This window comes from Boleophthalmus pectinirostris, unplaced genomic scaffold (genome assembly GCF_026225935.1).
Source record: "Boleophthalmus pectinirostris isolate CB_2022bp ecotype Guang Dong unplaced genomic scaffold, ASM2622593v1 HiC_scaffold_6, whole genome shotgun sequence".
NCBI lineage: Eukaryota > Metazoa > Chordata > Actinopteri > Gobiiformes > Gobiidae > Boleophthalmus > Boleophthalmus pectinirostris.
Window position 1 is genome coordinate 25,148,486 of NW_026571447.1, and position 19,322 is coordinate 25,167,807.

Below are 19,322 nucleotides of genomic sequence, written 5' to 3' on the forward strand. Positions count from 1 at the left end.
TTCTTTGTTGTCTCTTGTTGTTTGAGGAGCTGGTTCATTGCAGTGCGCTGGACCCTCTGTCATAGTGCACAACTGCTCCTGCTGACACAGCACACTGCCCACTTACTTACAGTCTGCTGCTTGTATATTTTCATTCACTGGAAGGTACGAGGCCAGCATCAGCCAGCATCCCAATGACTGTCTCTTTATGATGCTTCCACTACTTGTATTTGCACTTTTAAAAAGTAAATGAATCAAGTAAAATTTACGTTTATAAAGCCACCTTCTCTCTATGAAGATTTTTTAAAGATCTTTTTAAAGGCAAAACCATTTGCTTTGGAAAAACATAAAATAATTAAGTGGAAAAAGATGACACAATATTTTTAAACAACATTATAATATGCTGTTTAGTATTTGCCAGTCCAAATGAACTGCAACAAAGACACCCACTGGATTTACTATGAGTTAAATTATATACTTAACTGCCCCCATTGTTAAATTTTGTCCTCCTTCTGGCCCATTTTTCAATGCTTTTGGGATTAACAAGTCATGGGCAATCACAGGGTTCCATTTTATATGTCTAGACAGGATTGTGGTCTCGAGTACCAAGATGGAGGATTATTCAACTATGCATGTTTTAGGTTGATTGGAAGAGTACCTAAAGGAAATTCTACTAGACACAGTAAGAACATGCAAACTCCACATTGAAAGGCCTCACACAATCTGGGACTCAAACCAGGGACGTTGCGATTGCATGGTGTAAGCAATATGTCACAATACTTTTAAATATACAAATTTACCCAGTAGACTATTTTTAAATAATTGATACGGGAGCACTCTAATATATATGCATCAGTGTCAGGGTGAAAAACAATAGCAGCAAATAGCTTCACTCAATTTGTCAATAAAATGCAGAAATCCACTAAATGTTTGATACTGTTGTAGTATCTCAGAGCAACCACCAGAGGGAGCCTTCCGGGTTCATTGAGGGTCTCCGCAGCAGTAGGAGTGCTTGGGTCTTTCTCCATTCTTACTGCAGTACGTCAAGTGCGGCCAACGACCTGCTAAGTTTCTTCAAGACCAGGATCCTGATCCTCTCCAGTGTGCAGCTATGACCACTACAGGTGCGTCCCACTCATGCTATAGTAAATTTAACTGAAACAAAAATATGTAGATCTGGTAAAAGGCTACAGAGTAGCATTGGGGGCTTCAGATTTTGCTACAAAGATGTGTGACATGTCTGTATAGTGCACAGTTTTAACTATTCAAAAATGTCTAATTCAAAACCTGTAGTTTTTTTATTTAACGTTGTGTATATGGAAACTCCAGAGACAGATCTTTATACTGCTATCTCATGTGAAATAAGAGAAGTCAGCAACATGTAACTGCAGTATTGATAATTGGCTGCAGGTAATACTAATATAAAATAATATTTTACAATCAAAAACTTAAAGTGTATGTTTTTTTATTACGTAATATTGCCTAAATATTGGTCTTGTGAATAGGGATATGGTTTTAACCCACTTTACCTCAGTGCATGTTATTCTGCTGAGCCAAGATGCTGCATCGAGTTGCTCATTGGGGAAAAGACAGAGGAGAGGAGTTATGAGCCAAGACTGCAGAGCTAAGGGGCTGCAACGCCTAGTGCCCACTCTGCTAATTGAAAGCTTTTTGCAGTCTACGCTTAGTCATGTGGTCTAACGCTTCAGTCATTTTTGCAGAATCCATGTTTCCAGACCGCAGTGACTTTGATTATGGTAAGTTTGTTTCAGCATATTTGTATTTTTGAGCGAAGACTCAAGAGCAAAAAAAAAAAAAAAAAAAAAAAATTTAAAATAAAGATAAAAAAAGTTTAAAGATGCACTGCATAACATGAGAGAGGAGAGTGAAGATTTTCATCACCTGATGTCTTCATGAAAATGTTATTGCTTTGTGTAGAATGTCACAAGGGAGACAAGCAAGTTACAGCAATACGCTACATTACAATTCAGATCTGTGGAGAGTCGGCCCTATTCAGTGGGGGAATTATTGTATTTCTGAGCTATAGAAACACCCATAATGAATAAATGCTAGATGGATAAGTCTTACCATGGAACATTCCAGGCAAAGCAATACATCAGCATACACCAACTGATGTAAATATTACACAGTTACATATTTATAGAACTGTACCAATTCAACCCATTGTTTTGAATATAGTGTTGTCAATGCTCTATTCCAAGATATATGAATGAAAGCTGACTGATAATACTAATACTTTTTGTCCATTACAGATTATGAAACATTACGAACCACTGGACTTATCCTCGCTATAGTGATGTTTGTTAGTGGCATTTTAATAGCTCTAAGTAAGTTGAAAATTCAGTCTTTTACAATGTTGCAAATGTTGAAAAGTTAATATATTACATTGTTCTCCAAACAGGTAAAAAAATCACAAAATGTGTAAGGCCCTCATCCAAGTAAGACATGTGCAAGGCAAAATGGATAAACTGGCTGCATGCAGAGTTTTGAGTGTGGAAAATGCATTTAATCTCTTAAACACATAAATAATATAATAATATTTTGTTTAAAAATCCCAAATTATAATGTATTACAAAAATCCCCCCAAAACAAACTTCCAACACATAAAGGACTTGGTGACTCCAATATTATCAATGAATCTGTTCTTTTTGTGTTGGTAGTTCATGTGTATTTAAGCTGACTGCATGCCGCTTGTCTGGCAAAACACTGACCTGCTGTTTGAAGACACAAAAATGCATCATGGTCCCCCAGAATGCAAAAGAATTTTAATACATGCTTTTAATAATCATTCTTTTGTTTAACATTTTCAGCTCATCTGGCATCCCAAGTGCAAAGACAGAAGGTGGGCATATGCGTGCTTGATATATATTGGTACAGTAAATACTATTCTAACCGTTTTTACGATTGTTTTTCTTTGCAGTTCCACCTCAGACTGTATAAAGTTGAAAGCTTGCACAGATGTCTCTACAGGGTCAACACTGGAGTCTACACACATTTTCTATGGCTTTTCCACACCAGCTCTCGCTCAGTCACTTCTATATCAGGGACTAGTGTGCTGAATGTAATGTTTAGGTCATGGATGTGTAAGCGCATGACTTTTATTTTAAGATGTTTTCAAATGAAACTGTAGGAAAAAGCATGTAGTATCTTACAGCAGATTTAGCCATTTGTTTGTTCTTTTTAAATTAAAAAAGACTCTAAATTCAATCTATATTATAGACTGTAAATGTATTACAGAATCTAGAATAAAGTTTTCTTTCAATTTGAATTACTATTTTGAACTGTGATTATACAATTGTATATTTACATGCTGAATTAGTTTTGTGTGTATCTAGTGAAGATTGCTTTGTGAAGGAAATAAATATGGTTTATCAAAGACAATTTCAGAAGGTGACACACCGTTGCAAAAATAACTGAAGTCACTCTGTGGCTGTTTGTCCGAAGTGTGGGTGGGGAAAATGTGTCAAATAAATTATTCTTTTAAATGGGCAACTTGGTATGTGACATCATGTTTAAAATGATAATCCACACATCAAAGCATTATGGAACTCAAGGTGAGTTTAATGAGATGACTCATAACAGAAAAGTACATTTTATAGCATGTGTCACACAACTTACTCAAAACAGACTCATTTTACACAGTAAATTATGTTTTTCAATGACAATGAATTGATCTGATATTATAAGTATGATACATACAGAAACAAGTCACACCAACCTGGACTCAAGTCAAAACTATGACTGAAGATGGAATTTTGACAAAAACAAATGAGTTTGAGGAACATAGTTCCCAAATTAACGATTTCACAGAAATCAACAATAAGTGGGAGTGTGGCCTTTCATCAAAAAGCAGCTCTTCAATAGAAGCTTTATAAGTCTAATGCATACAGTCTTCATATAAGATGAAAAAATAAAAGGTGAATCAGGCTGATCTCGCCTGCAAATATATAGTCACAGTGTTTAAATAAAATAAAAAACAAATGACATAAATATGTAAATATTGCTAGCCCTTGAGTAATGTGATATAAGGCACTACTTGTTTAATCCAATGTGAATTAATGTCTATGCTTTTGGTAAAAAAGACCAAGTACTCCCAAAAACATCTCTTCCCAACATAGGAAGTATGTGTTAGATTCAAATGAGGAACTCATTCTGGGTCCTGTAAGGACAATACACGGCGCCGAGAAGAGGTGTTGCGTCTCTTTAACAAGACCTTGAGCTGTAGGAGAACAGAAGCCATTAAACAAATATCAATCTACAGATAACCCTCACATGTTTGAATACACAGGACTACATCATAGAAATCTCATCTATTGTGCAGATGTGTTCAGCTCACCTGCTCTCCCTCAGGTCCTCTCTGTAGCAGGTGTGCCGCCTGGACATTCTCCAGGTTACGGATGCTGGGATCAGCCCCGCGGCTCAGCAGCAGCTGCATCATCTCCTTCTGATGAGGGTTACCATGGAGACCAGCCGCCATGTGTAAAGCCGTGTGTCCATGGGCCTATGGCACAGAGGGAGCATGAGTTTAGCCTGAGCTGCTGTAGGTGTTAACACTTACACTAACACTACAGACATTACATCATGCTTAACTGTGACTCACGTGGGACTTACTTTCATATTGACAAACTCTTTCACATCAACAAACACTTTCATATTGGCCAGTGGATTCCTGAGCAGAAAACGGACCAGAACAATGTTCCCCTCCTTCACAGCTAAGTGCAGCACAGTCTTATTACTCTTAATTTCCTGAAAAAAGACAACACAAACATAGAAATGGATAGAGAAAGCTATTTACATTCAAGTGGGTTAATTCTGTAAAACCCCAGATCAAGGTGTTGTTGTATTGTTGGAGCTTGTAACTGTTTTACTATTAAGTAATTAGAAAGTACCAAACCTGACTGAGCAGAGATGCCCCAGCAGTGAGTAGCAAGTCGACACAGGTCAGTTTCTCTGTAGCTCTTCCATCTGACAGTCCACCAGTATATATGGTTTTCATCTCTGCACAGTGGGACAGGGCTGCACAGTGCAAAGGTGTCATTCCTGAAACAAACATAATTATGTATATATATTCAAATCCAAATCCATGTTCTTTTTAAAGCACATTTTATAAGTTTCCAAATATCCGACCCAAACTAACCAATCTGTTTGTATTATTGATGCACGTAAGTAAGACAAATTTACCCTCAAAGTTGCGTGCCTCTAGGTTAGCAGAATGCACACTTAGTAGGACCTGCAATGAACAAAACATTTTTATTATATTATATATGTTAGAACATGTATTTTATTTACATGGGTTACACCAAAATCTGATATTATTTTACCTGCAGGACCATGCTGTAGCCATAGTGAGCAGCCAGATGAAGAGCAGTCTGCCCATTTATGTCACATGCATTAATATCTGCCCCCAGTAACAGAAGATCATGTACAATCTCTGGATGATTAGCAGCTACTGCCACCAGTAAAGCTGTCTGCAGATACATGCAAAATCAAATATTTATTCATGGTGAATGGTTTCATGTAAATATACTATATATTTTTTAATTATTTGTACACTGACCTTGCCCTTGTGTTCTTTTGCATCCAGCCTTCCCACTGATCTGAGTCTCTCTGCAGCAGCGTAGGCACACTCCCGGAGGCCTTTGGCAGTGTAGATATGCAGCATGCTAAAAGTAATGGCACGCACTATTGTTAGCTAGGGATGTAACGATATCCAAATCTCTTGGTATGATATTTTCATGATATACATCTCACAGTACGATATTTATTGCGATATTTTGTGGTGGCTAACAAAACTTTTTCCTCTTAAAAAGCCCTGACAAGGCTTAATCCAAAGAACTAAGATTTAAAAGTACTTATAACATTTATATCTTCATGTAGTCTAGTTTTTAGCTATTGCTGCACCATAACTATTAATTTAACCAAAGAGACTTGTAATTTGATATATTGTGATGGCTCACGATAATTGTGAGACCTTTGAAAATATGATATCACGATATTTCCATTATTGTTACATCTTCTGTTGACTATGAATGCCATTGTTTGGATAATTGTTATACAGTCATACCTTACATATAATTGTAATAAACATACTCTCAAAAAGCACGGACAACCCTGACATTTGATTGCCACAAAGGCAGCTAACAGATTACATTACTGTAAAGTTTAAACCCTCTCATCTAGGCCAGTCACAATCATTATTATATTGACTTTTTCAATCAATGATGGAACTATATTTTTTGGGACGGATGAACATTTACCCTCTGCACCTTTTCTTTGCACCACTGGGGAACTTTAATTTAAAATTAGGATGAATAAGAACATTTAAGCAGAAACTGAATAACTGAGTAACTTCTATGACTCATAATAGATACTTACTCACATCTTAAGGGTTTCATTCTGCTATGTATTTATTTCAGCTCATGTTTTTTATTTCACTAATGTGGTACATTTAAAAGAGGGCTTTCTGGGATTTCCCTGTTTTAGAGTTACTGTGTCAGTGGCCTATAGTAGTTTCAATATTAGTGTGATATTTTCTTTAGCCATATTGTATACCATTATTTAAAATTTGTTGTTGTGACAGAACGGTATATTCCCAACCTGCTCTACATTGCTAGACAGTTTATTTTTCTATTAACCTGAAATGTTACAGCTATAATTAGTAAGGCTTAATTTCAATGAAATTGTTGAGCAAAACTATACTCACGTGTCCCCATCTTCATCCTGCTCAGTGGTCCTGCTATAGTCCATTCCACTGATGAACATCGTGGCTTCTTGCAGTTTGTTTTCATCCAATGGAGTAACAAAATTCAATACTGAATTCTGGCTGGAACCCACCCCAACTACTGACCATGGTGAACTTAAATTCAGGTCTGTCATCAAGGGTTCCTGCTAAAAATATGACTTATCAATAACACAAATTTCCAAAATATTGTTAAATGTTATTATAAGAATGAGTATAATTTTACATATGGCTGAGGCTGTGTGTTGCCAAAGGTTGGGAGATGGGACAGTGGTTCATATTCTGGGGTGCCTGACAGACTGTACGAATGGGTGTAGCTTGGTCCTGGTTGTGATGAGGGGTAACTGCACTGTGCTGGAGTCCACATCTGAGAACTCACTGCCATTTCTGACTGTATGTTTGATCCACCTAAATCAAAAAAGAAAGAGAACTATTGCAATTGTATAGAGAAGAACTGTGTAATATTTCTTCTTTCTAGTGATAAGTGATTATCAACCATAATGGCCATACATGTGTGATTTGTTGTGGAATTCTTTCACATAATAACTTAATAATACTTCAACCCCCATAATCATCTACAGACTCAGAAGACATCACCAAAGCAGTAGTTTTGGAATTAGATTTGTGCAAAAATTAAAATCTCATTATCTTTTCAGATTCAGGTTCAGGTACTGCACAAACATGAATGGCCAGTATCTCCAAAACAACCATTGCAATATTATTATTATTAAGTAAGTATTTACCTGGACAATCTGAAGGTTCTCCTTCAGACAGCTAGAAAAAAACATAAAGGTCATCAACAGTTAATATTATTTGAAACCTGAGCTGTATGTGATGTCTTACTGTGTAAGTTGGAGGAGCAAGGCTGGAGTGGGAGCAAGATGGCAGCACTGAAGATGTTTCCCTCTTCCTCTTCTGCTCCAGGAGTTTCTTCACAGTGGGCTGAGTGCACGGCTTCTCCTTTGACGCTGAGGAAAAGACAAAGATGACATAGGTTTAAATACTATTTAGACAATGATAGTGGTGCAGTGCTGAGACTTCACTTTTATATTACACAATCGTATTTATTATTTCACAGTGGCTTAACTTGGCATGGTGCTGTTTAATGTCATGACATAATGTTCCAACAACATTAACACTGACAACTGACACTCTAAAACCTACTCCAGCATGTCAAGTGTTAAAGTTAAATAAAGCACATACAAAAATATCCTGGTGATAAAAAATACCATTTCCAGGTAACAGGAAAAGGAACTTAATAATCTTACATGACAGAATTCTAGTATTTCCATGTGACGAGATATGACCACAGATAACACTGTCAAAGTCAAAGATAAGACTTATTTCCACTGAGAGGATGGAACCAGCACCAAAGCTCTCTCTCCATTAGGAAGACAGAATCTGTGGCTGCCAAATCTTCAAATACATTAGAAAAACCTTGTGCCATGGGATTACCACTGCTCATTTTCTGTGACACCTTCCGCTCCGTTACGCTTGCACACAGACCAAACCACATCTTCCTGTCTCCGGTGAATCAGACTCGGCACTTTTGACACGTGATGCTGTCTTTTGCTTTCTGTTGCAATGGGGACACGAAAAGAAGACAACTTACTACTAGGTGATTTCTGCTTTCACTATTATCGAACACACCCACAGTGACGGGCAGATGGATGCATTTTCAAAAACATATGCAAATAAAACAAATGAGGCAAGGTTTAGATTTGTGTCAGACTCTTACAGTGTTGTCTCAAAACAAAAAATTCAAACTCAATTTTGTTTCAGTGAAAAAAGCTTGATATTAAAATGCAGTACAAGTACACTGATGTATATATAATATATGCATGTACATATTTATATATGTGTATAAAGGTGTGCCTTGTGGGATTATAATTTTAAATTGTGGAAAAAATTTAATTGAATTGAACTGATGTAGTCCTATAGTAAACTACCATATACCATACCGTATGCCATTTTCAACACAAAATAAAAGTAATGTGGCCAAACCTCCTTGTCAAAGCCTGATCTCTTCAGATCTCAGAATCTAAGCAAGGCTGATTAGTAACTGGATGGGAGACACCCCTGGGAAAATCAGGAGCCACAGCGGGGCACCAGTCGCTGTGTCCTTAGGCAAGGCACTTCACTTTTTCAGAATTGACACCTACTTGAATTAGTTAAACCTTTAGATTTAAATTTCAGTGTCATTTAGTATTTTTTTCCTGACAACCCTTGATAAACCCTAAATAAATCTTGCTATAAGTAATTACACACACACACACAAAACTATTGTAAAGACTCTAACCAATGTACAAAGGTCACAGTGAGAATAAATGAAGTTTAATAAAAGCCACAAAGGTTATCCACTTTTGATCTTTGAAAGCAAATGTCACCTTTGACTCAGATGATGTAATGCAGGTTTCACTTTTCTGCATCAGCTGAACAAGGTGGAAGTGAGCTAATGTCTGAGCTAGTGGTTGGCTATTGCAACATTGTTTTGTGTCACTGTATATTTATCTATTTAATAGTTTTCTTGGGTCACTATTTTTAACTATTTTGAAATTCAATCATTTTAGTATGTAATTATTAAAAGTCTGGCGCAATCAAAAAAGCTAATTTGTGTGCAAACAAAGATCAGACAAACACAAGTGCTGAATGATCTATCTGCAATATATATTTACAAACTTTTGATTGGATTTTTTTCTCTTTGGACAGGTTTTATCAACTGTTTTTATGCCTCTAAATCCCCCTCTTAGTGATAAATTCTCCTCTTTCTGTCTGGTTTTGAGTTAAATCTTATATCTTCTTCTGAAGAAAAAAGTTGTCAACATTGTCTGGAAAAATATGAATACTATAAATAGCTTATACTTCTAAAGTATTTGAAAGTAGTTTAATAGATACTTGAGTAACCATTTCTTCTGAAATAAAACTATATTGGGTATTCCTGCACTGTCTGCTGGGTCACTGCTGTGCTACATTCAAATTGGCCGGTGGAAAGCCCTGGATTTGACTCATGTGCGTGGGAGGGTGGGGATTCCGACGACCTTTCTCTTTTGGCTCTCTCCTCAGAGAAACTAGTGTGCCAGCCCTTCCTCTTTTGTGTTCAACAGAGACAGCACAGTATGCAATATGTGACCAGTAAAGCATATCATGATGTCAAAACGCTTCATGTTTAGGCATTAAGTAGAAGGAAGTGAAAACAAGAGAAGATGGGCGGAGGCTAAAGAGGGTTTCCCCAAGTGATAACCTCCTGGATTCACCAATAGCGCCAGTCCATGCAAATTATTAGACCTACAGTGTGTTCATACTGTGTACAAATGTTTTAAATCTATAGTCTGTTCTGTAACACAAAGAAATAAAAGAAAAGAAATAAAATAAAGATAGGCCAACTGATCCCTCATTCCCTAGTAATAAGCTTCAATTAATTCATCACATAGTATTGTACCATTTTAAATGGTACAAAACTTCCAAAAAGTAAACAAACCTTTAAACCAACACATACCCTATGCTTGAGTGAAATTAATGAGTTTATGAATGGATTAAATTTTCTAATTCATGCTTCTTTTTCAGATAATACTAATGTTAACTTACCAGTAAACCTAACACTGGCATAGATATAGATACGGATAAAGGTGAATTAGAATTATCCTACAAGATCAATGCTGTTATGTACAGTAGAATCACTAATTAGTAAATGAGACTTCAGAACACTCGCCATACGAAGCGGTATTTGGAGGGTTAAGATACTCACTTTTCTCAAAGTGCATGTCAGAATCAGTTGTGCTCTATAGTTCGTCTGCTTTGGATTATCGCTGGTATCGTCAGTGGACTTGTCTTCTCTCCGCCACAGTCTGGATGTCCCGGGTTTTGTCCGTGAGTGTCGCTGCTCCGGGCTTCTACCGCTCTTCTTACGCTGGCTCCGGTTGTGCCATTGACTGTATATAAAGAGGGTTGTACTGTTTATGAGGAGGGTTGTACACACAGAGCACGTTGTTCTCGTCCCGCCCCGCTGCTCCGCGGGCCCCTCCTCCCTGAGGGAAAGCCTCTATGTCACAACAGCGCGAAAACCACCTTAAGAGGAACTTAAGTCTTCTTATAAGGGCTATTATTATAGCCTACACAGATTACCGCATTTGTTTTATTTTTGACAATCAAAAAGCGTTCCCCTTTTTCTAACGTTATACATGAGAGGTCATCAATGACAAGTTACTACTGTAAAAGATCCAGGTAATTTTATGTAGACTCAGGTAAATTTAGTAAATCAGGGAAATTGAGTCATCAGATAAAAATAAGGCACATAAGTTTGGGTGTGCTCTTTAAATAGCTCCACTCTGAACCCACTCTTAAGTAGCTCTTTAAATATTAAATATTCACTGCCAGTGTATGCAGAGGGTCTCAATGTATTGCTTCTTCTCTAATCTACTAAACATTTGATTGGAGTGTGGGGATTATTGTGGGAGGGGGCATACTTCACATTCCGTCTACAGAGCAAAAAAGTGCACTGGCAGGAATGTCTAATTTGTAAACTATAAATTTCATAACGAAATATAACATGAATTTACAGCTACATAAATTATACAAATACATGTTGAGACTGTGTGTACTCATAACTGGAATTTACTCTGTCTAGCTCAGTCGTGGGCCAAACTAAATATTTACTGAAAAATTTCAATAACATCTGCATGTTTTCTCTTCTTTCGAGATATGTAATATTAAACATTTTCTTATTAAAATAAATGTTTAATAATAGGTTTGCTTAAACATTGAATCCAGAACAAGCATAATATAAAATAATAACAACATTTTAAATAAATAATGTCTCTATAGCCTTATCTGTAGCCGGCGGGCCAGCTCTAATAAATATTCAATATGATTTCAAGGGCCAAATATAATTATATCGTGGGACAAATTTGGCCCCCGGGCCTGAGTTTGACATGTCTGCTCTAGCTAAACCAGATCAGATCTATAGTTTTTAAACAGAACATTCTGATGGTAGCTCAATTTATCTTAATGGTATATTGCATGAGATTTCTTGCGGAGGGTCTGACACCTGATCTTTCCATGAAATGTTACAGCTTTGTTCCAGTACAGATTAAACCTTTCTATCACAAGAGAGACAAGCAGGTTACAGCACTACGCTATATTCAGATCTGTGGAGAGTCGCCCCATTCACAGAGAGAGTTATTGTGCTTTTGAGAAAAAGAAACACCTGTTATGAAGAAATCCTAGATGGAAATGTTTAAATGCACACCATGGAACATTTCAGGCAAAGCAATACCATCTCCATGGAGATAAGCATAGCAGAACCTAAACCAGAAAAGTTACACAGTACTTTTAAAGTCTTAAAGGGGCACTTTAAAGGTAATTTGAACCATGTCTTTCAGCTGAAATGGGCCACCATTATATAAAAGGCTTAGCAAATATTTTAATGGTTATAATTGTTTAAATAGAATGTATTGCAAATATATGAAATTTGTATAGCATTTTACACACATATATATATACCCAGTTGTAAATAATGCAGTACTTTAAAATCAGATTGCAGCACCATGATCATAGTCACATAGAGCTGTTTTGTTGTCATATTTTTGAGATTTCGCTCCTTTTCTAACTATTTTGACTATAACCACTGAAATCCAAAAACACTTTGTTTATATAGCACATTTTACAAGCAAAGCAGTTTCCAAAGTGCTGCACAGAGATCATACAATGAAGACAACAAAAAGACAACAAAAAGGAAAATTGCTAAAATTTAGTCATACCAGTCCTAAAACAATAAAACCAGTAAAATCAAATAAAAGCAAAACCATAAAAATCATAAATATAACAGTAAATAAGTAAAATAAATAAAATGAATAAAAGACACAGAGGAACACACAACTCATTTGGGGTTAAAAGCCAGACAATAAAAGTGTGTCTTAAGACAAGACTTAAAACACTCCACCATGGGGGCTGTTCGGACGTGGGAGTGTTCCAGAGCTTAGAGCCGGCCACAGAGAAGGCCCTGTCTCCCCGATTACCATGACTAAAACAGTTGTCCACAGAATCAGAGAAGCATCTTCATTTAAAAAAAAAAAGTTGTACAATACCTGCCTCCTGCTGCCTGTTCCAGTCGGTGGACAAGGCATACGGGAAATGTGTAGAGGTGCCCTGCACTGTGTTCCAGACAGTCTCAGGGCTGTTACATCCATAAACTGAAGCACAGGAGCTCTGAGGTTAGGTGAGGAGGACAAACATTTTCCTAAAAATCACTTTGACTCACTTAAGCTGTGTAATATTTTCTCAATTTCATCCCAAACTATAAGCAATAATCTTTAGTACCTATAATGACATTACATACAATTATTGTCTCAGGTGATTTATTCTACATTCTCGGCCTAGTAAACTGATTCTTTTTTCTTTTTTTTTTATCTAAGAAAAGAAAGGCCTTTAGCCTATTTAGAGCTCATTCTGCCAGTCCAAAATACATTAATGCAATGACATTTGTCTTGGTTCAAAAGATTAGGTCTTGGCCATAGTCCTATGAGTTTAGTATCCCGAGCTCAAGGTTAAATATAACCCCCCTTCTCTCATATTCAATTCTACTAAGATAAAGAGATATTTAAATGTGACCATTTAAATATCTCTTTCTACCTCCAATGGGCACTCAAAGCGCTTTACATCAAGGAGCTACTATAGCCTTCACCTTTGTACACAGACTCAGTGTCTTGCCTAAGGGCGCAACGAGAGAAACAATAGCTCCCATTTTATTATTAAATCATATTATTTTATAGCCTTTAAAAATGCCACAGGGTGATGTATGCAGTTCAGCCTAACACATAACAAGTCTGCAGTGAGATTGTCATGGCGCATGGCTCCCTCTGCTGGTACACCTGCATAAGCAAAATCAACTGAAAAAAGAATAGAGTAGACTAGTCTGCTGATTCAGTCATATCTCATCATGTTAAGGGTCAAATACAAACACACACACATCCATGTTTTCCTTTTTCAAATTAATATTTGAAAGAACATGTTTAAGTTTAATAATAATAATAACAAACTTCCTCCAGTAGGCTATAGGACCACCTACAGCAGAAGGCGGTACATTAAGTGAAACCTTTGCAGAAACTTTCTCATTGTTTCCAAAGACCTCAGAAGCTCAACACGGTATGAAGACTTTATGACAAATTTTTCTACCTTAATCTTAGTTAGATGAGTAACTGTTTTGGTAACTCAAGATACATACAACGCTCATTTCGAATGTCATTGCTTTCAGCCAACTACAAATATTATAGTGTACATACATTATTTAATTACTTCAAAATATTTAAGAATGTTTCTTATTAGAGACATTTTGTAATGCTTTGATCTGTTTTTTTAGTGAACACATTGAATTGCTTTTTAAAATGGCAATCAGCAAATTCTACTTTCTTCTGTTTTCTATATGCAGTAAGTATTAATCTTTTCTTGTTTTCACAATTTTCAAGTAAGATGGGCATACACAGGAAATGAAACCACACTAAATGTTAACAGGATGGAAACTAAAATGCTGCAGCATGAACAGTGATATTTTCTGTTTTGTTTTGTTTTTTGTAGCAGATGTGGCTGTGGCCGTCTCAGGTATGATTACAGGAAGTGAATACATTGTCTAAATAACTACTGCAAAGCCTCTCTGTGTGTTTGTGTGTGGCAGAGAACTCTGGGTCATGCTATAAGATTGAACCTGGGACAGTAGCAGGCATCATCTGTGTGGACATCGTACTGACCCTTTTAATAGTTATGGTAACCTACCACTGTGCCCGAAATCAGCTGCAAAGGAGTTATAAGGGTAAAGTCTTTTGTATATCTAAAATAAGTAGAACAATTATATTAACAAAAATCTCTCTTTTATTTTTTTTCATAGCTGAGAAAGTTTACATGAATGTCCCGGCGAAATGCAAGGCCTAAACTGATCACAAACATAACTTTTACTGTAGTTTTATAACATTTTCTCTTATGTCCTCATTTTAAATGTTTATGTTGTATTATGATATGGATTGCTTAATTACAACATATTCTGTGTCATCTGTGAATACAAATTTAATAAATAAAAAAAAAAAAATTCTCAAGTCTGTTTGTTGTGTTTTAAAGAGGTTTTAAAGTAAGATTGTAAAATGCTTTAAAACAAGCATAGGGTCACTGCTATTGTTTTGCACTGAAACAAGACATAGAAGGAGGATGGAAGAAGAAATGATTAAAAATTTCCAACCACTCATAACCACTCATGACAAAACATCACAAGCCTAGCCTCATTTTTTGTTTCAATCTTTAAAAACTAATATAGGCTTATAACATTCTGGCATCTTTTTTTTTTTTTTTTTTTTTTTTTGCCTGTCTGGTGTATCTGTGTGCAGTGGTCATTTTTGTCTCTCAAAGGTGGTTAATGAAGCAACCAGTCTTGAACCAATGAGGAGTTTTATGCTATAATTCTGATTGTAGTCTAAAATTTGATGGTCACAACGGCTTTCATTAGTTAACTTTCATTTTACTGATTATAACAGGTCTGAGGTCATTTTGTAAACCGCAGAGCATGAGGAAGTGTGGTGTCTTTTCTGAGATATGGGCCATAGCTGTACAATATGCAGGTGTAATGAACAAACAAAACCTTTTAATATTCAAAAAGTTTAAAGGTAAAAGCTGCACATGTATTCGTACATCATGCATTTTCCCATTTATATTATAATGATGTGAGGAACTAACTTGGATCTCTCACATGAATATGATACATGAAACAGGGACACTTCCTTTTTACTAAACTCCCCCTTCTGCTAAAACAGTCACATGATTTCATACCTCTTGCCATTGCTTGTGGTGGACAGTTAGTTGTCGCTTGTTTACCATTAAAAACAAGAGAAGAGAAGAAAACTTGGACCAAACATTTTCTCCGTCTGCATATACTGCACTACGATGCTGCCTGACACCTTGTGCGTTGGTTCCTTGTTTGGTATGTTGTGTACTTTTCTCTTCTATTGACTATTTGGATACCTTGAAAATTAACACTTATTTTTTTCTCTTTAGGAAGCACAGAGGAACAACAAGGTAGACACTGTTAATTTAAAGGAGCACTATGGAACTTTTCTGGCTGGGGGTGTGGCCCATGCTTATTTCCAAGATGTTATTGCTTTGCCTGAACATTTCCACAGTGGCTTTAAACTCTTTATCTCAATTCAATTATGGCTAAAAATACCTTGAAAAACACATTATTACTGTAAGTGGGCTTGTCTCTTAACAGATCTGACCTGCAACTTGGCCTGGTAGGGTCACATGCTTGTCTCCACTGAGATAAATACATTTAATGCCATAATGTGGACCATTCTAGGCAAAACAATATAATTTCCATGAAGACAAGACGGTGGTGGTCTAGAAAAGTTACATAGTGTACTTTTGGTAGAAATGGTTTCAAGGGAAGTAACCTAGACATGTTTAAATCAAGACGTTGTCCACCTACCTTTAAAACCTTTAGTACCTTGGACCAACCCTGGATGAATGAAGGATTGCACTGACTTTTGAATAATGCCAGTATATTTTGTTGCTGATTCTCAAATCCAGTGTGGATGTTTGTTGCAGACTGTGGCACCTGTTACCACATTAATATGGCTGTGATCATAGGGATTGTCATATGTGACATTTTACTGACCATCTTCATAATTATATCAGTAATTTGTTTTGTGAGATCACACAGGCAACAGGATTTTCATGATGGTTAGTATTTCTAGTATTTTTTTTAGTATGGTAACTACTATTAATAATTTTTGGGTGGAATAAGCAGTAAGTATTATTGCTTTACAGAAAGAACAGCACAATCTTCTGAATCAAAAGACGTCACAGAATCGCCCTATCAGGTAAAACAGTTTGCAAACATTAACATAGACATAAGGCTAATAGATTCATACATTATTTGTTTTACAGGAATTACAAGGCACCCAGTCTGATGTGTACAGTGAACTTAACCACTTTAGGTAGTAGAGTCAAGATAAATACTATAATGCACACATACTGTATACTAACTATACTGTATGTAACTAGTATATTATGTGAATTTTTTTTTTTTTTTTGGTAATTTTTGTCTTGACAATGGAGATAACCTTAATTTCAGTCAACAGTGGTTTCCAAGAATATGTACAAATGTATACCAAGCTATGTACTTTATAGGCAGTAAATCATAATGTTGTGCTTAAATAATATATTTAATAGCACATGACTGGAGTGTATGGTGAAGAAGCTATTTAAGGAAATGCATTAATCATATGTTTATTGTTAATTTACACTAATAAACATTAAATTACAACCACTTTCAATATTTATCTCACATATATTTTTTACAATTTGTTTTAAATGCAAATTCTCTTTATATACAATACCAGTCAAAAGTCTGGACACATCTACTCAATGTTTTTTATTTTTTCCTACTACAGAATACATAAAATATATGAAGTGAAGATAAAAAGGTAAATAACTCCACTAAATATTTTATATATATTTTATATACGCTATACCTTGTCGAAGAATAATTTAGTTGAGTTATTTGACTTTTTTTCTTCACTACATACTGTAATTAGATAATCTTGCTTCATATATATTTGATGTCTGTGATGTATCTAAAATGTAGAAAGTAGCAAAAATAAAGAAGAAAAATTGAATGACTGACTGAATGAAATGGTGTGTCCAAGTTTTTGACTGGTAGTGTAAATTACATGACATGATGTTTAGAATAGTCACAAAGGATCTTTTTTTAAAAATCCCAGCACGTGGATGTGGAATCAGCTTCCGATGAGTCAGCCACTGGGGGAAGAATTTACAGAACTTGGTGGAAAAAAATAAATATTGTTATTAAGAGTTTCTTATTATAATTTTACAACATATTTAAACTGCAGTAAATGATAACAATATTTTTATTAACCTGCTCAAACATGGGTTTAATACTTACAATATAGATTACTGCATTTTATGATTTTGCCAATGATTGTGTGTTCGACGATACTGGCTTGGTGGTCACTGCTACAGAGGGTAGGCCTTCTGGAAAATATAACATTAAAAATAATTAATAGAGAATTAATTAAAAAAAAAAATCTTGAACACCACTCCTACCCTCTTGAGGTATTTCATCACTGATAGCTTCTGATGTATCTAAGGAAATACAACTTGTTAAAATTGCGTTGCAAAATTAAGACAGTATTTAGTTTTCCTTTTTACCTTCATCCTCAAGGTCATCATATGTGTCATCGTTTTTATCTGAGCTGGTGCTGGCTGCCTCTGGTATGGTTTCCTCTGCACTGTCATCCTCCACTGACATGCTTTGGCTTGGCTCCTGCGTATCCAACTCCACACTACTTGCAATAGCTATTTTCTGTTTCCTGGTATCAATTCCTTCTTCACTATTAAGATTGTTGGGATGTTGTTTATGCTTTGGAGTCCTCTGTGCTGTCTGCTCTTCACTCACAGTCAGTGTATTTTCTGCATCCTTTGTATCTGGTTGCTCCTTGCTTACCTGTTCAGTATTTGGTGATGTTTTCCCTGCTGGCTGCTCCTCACTTGCCTGTTGAGTATCTGGTTTAGTTTCAGGTTTTTGCTGTTCTTCACTTGCAATTAGTTTTTCTGAAATCCCAGTTTCTTTCTGCTCTCTACTGACTGCCTGGTTCTTTTCTGCATTAACTTGCTCTGTGCTTGTTTGTTGGGCATTTGGTGAGATTTTGTCTGATGTTGTCTCCTCGCTCATCTGAGGAATTTTTGATAAGACATAATGGACATTTTGCTCTCTACTTATCACTTGGTCAACTCCAGGATCTGCTTGCTCAATGCTCGTTGGTTGTATCTTTGGTGTGATATCATCTGCTATCTGCTCCCCACTTTCCTGATGAGTATTTGGTGAGACTCTCTGTAGTATTTGTTCTTCACTTGCCTGTTTATTGTTTGCGGTGGCACCATGTGGCAGTTCTCCACTTGTTGCTTTTTTGTCCACAGTGTCTGCTTGCTCAATGCTTGCTAGCTGAGTCTTTGGAGAAAGACTGTCTCTTGTTTGTTCCTGCCTTGCTTGTTTTATACCAGGCAACGTCTTGGCTCCAGTTTGTTCCTCACTGGCTGCTGTATTCCACACTGCCCTGCGTACTGCCACCTCCCAACTTTCATGTTGAGGAACTTGTGGGATCCCATTCACAATTTGCTCTGCGCTGTAGACATGGACAACAGTGGGTGAGCCAGTGCCTGACGCTGTGTTGTTAGTGCTTCCTATTGCTTGATTCGCCAAACCAGCATGAAATATTGTGATCTCATAGCTTGCTGGATCTAGAAAACGTTTAAGGAAAGAAAGAAAACACTAAATGCATATGAACTATATTTGCTTCTATCAACTGGCTACTCTGAGACATTAAATCACATCAGATTTGAGGGTTACTGTTCTAATCCTAATAATGGTTTAGTTGAACATAAGATGAGTTTGTAGACTACATATTAAATTAATATAGAAACAGGCATATATTACCTTTCACTGGAACTGTTGCAACGAAACTGCGCCATTTCAGTGCCACAAATATCACACCACAGATGAAGCTGTAATAAATAAATAAAGCTCTAT

General features: G+C 36.3%; 3 protein-coding genes across 6 annotated transcripts; 2 read left to right on the top strand and 1 right to left on the bottom strand.

Annotated features, from left to right (window-relative positions):
* Window positions 1-3,540: 3,540 nt before the first annotated feature.
* LOC110171849 (NF-kappa-B inhibitor delta) lies at window positions 3,541-10,675 on the bottom strand. Of its 2 annotated transcripts, none has more exons than XM_020937645.2 (12): window positions 10,485-10,675; window positions 7,583-7,707; window positions 7,483-7,513; window positions 6,966-7,147; window positions 6,704-6,885; window positions 5,558-5,663; window positions 5,322-5,468; window positions 5,182-5,230; window positions 4,895-5,040; window positions 4,612-4,746; window positions 4,337-4,501; window positions 3,541-4,219 (listed from the first exon to the last, which is right to left on the bottom strand). In XM_020937645.2, the coding sequence occupies exons 1-12, from the start codon at window positions 10,498-10,500 to the stop codon at window positions 4,148-4,150; spliced, it is 1,356 nt and encodes a 451-aa protein (XP_020793304.1). In that variant the 5' UTR covers window positions 10,501-10,675; the 3' UTR covers window positions 3,541-4,147. The 2 variants fall into 2 exon arrangements, with proteins under 2 accessions (XP_020793304.1, XP_055020091.1); XM_055164116.1 differs by having other exon boundaries at window positions 6,704-6,888.
* Window positions 10,676-13,720: 3,045 nt separating this feature from the next.
* On the top strand, window positions 13,721-14,807 carry hcst (hematopoietic cell signal transducer). Of its 2 annotated transcripts, none has more exons than XM_055164120.1 (5): window positions 13,721-13,879; window positions 14,094-14,161; window positions 14,312-14,332; window positions 14,406-14,540; window positions 14,616-14,807. In XM_055164120.1, the coding sequence occupies exons 2-5, from the start codon at window positions 14,119-14,121 to the stop codon at window positions 14,657-14,659; spliced, it is 243 nt and encodes an 80-aa protein (XP_055020095.1). In that variant the 5' UTR covers window positions 13,721-13,879; window positions 14,094-14,118; the 3' UTR covers window positions 14,660-14,807. The 2 variants fall into 2 exon arrangements, with proteins under 2 accessions (XP_055020095.1, XP_020793309.1); XM_020937650.2 differs by having other exon boundaries at window positions 13,722-13,879; window positions 14,309-14,332; window positions 14,616-14,800.
* Window positions 14,808-15,549: 742 nt separating this feature from the next.
* On the top strand, window positions 15,550-17,049 carry tyrobp (transmembrane immune signaling adaptor TYROBP). 2 transcript variants are annotated; one of them, XM_055164008.1, is made up of 5 exons: window positions 15,550-15,695; window positions 15,770-15,790; window positions 16,301-16,453; window positions 16,541-16,593; window positions 16,661-17,049. In XM_055164008.1, exons 1-5 carry the CDS (start codon window positions 15,659-15,661, stop codon window positions 16,712-16,714), a joined length of 318 nt encoding a protein of 105 aa, XP_055019983.1. In that variant the 5' UTR covers window positions 15,550-15,658; the 3' UTR covers window positions 16,715-17,049. The 2 variants fall into 2 exon arrangements, with proteins under 2 accessions (XP_055019983.1, XP_020793311.1); XM_020937652.2 differs by having other exon boundaries at window positions 16,319-16,453.
* The last annotated feature ends 2,273 nt before the right edge of the window (window positions 17,050-19,322 follow it).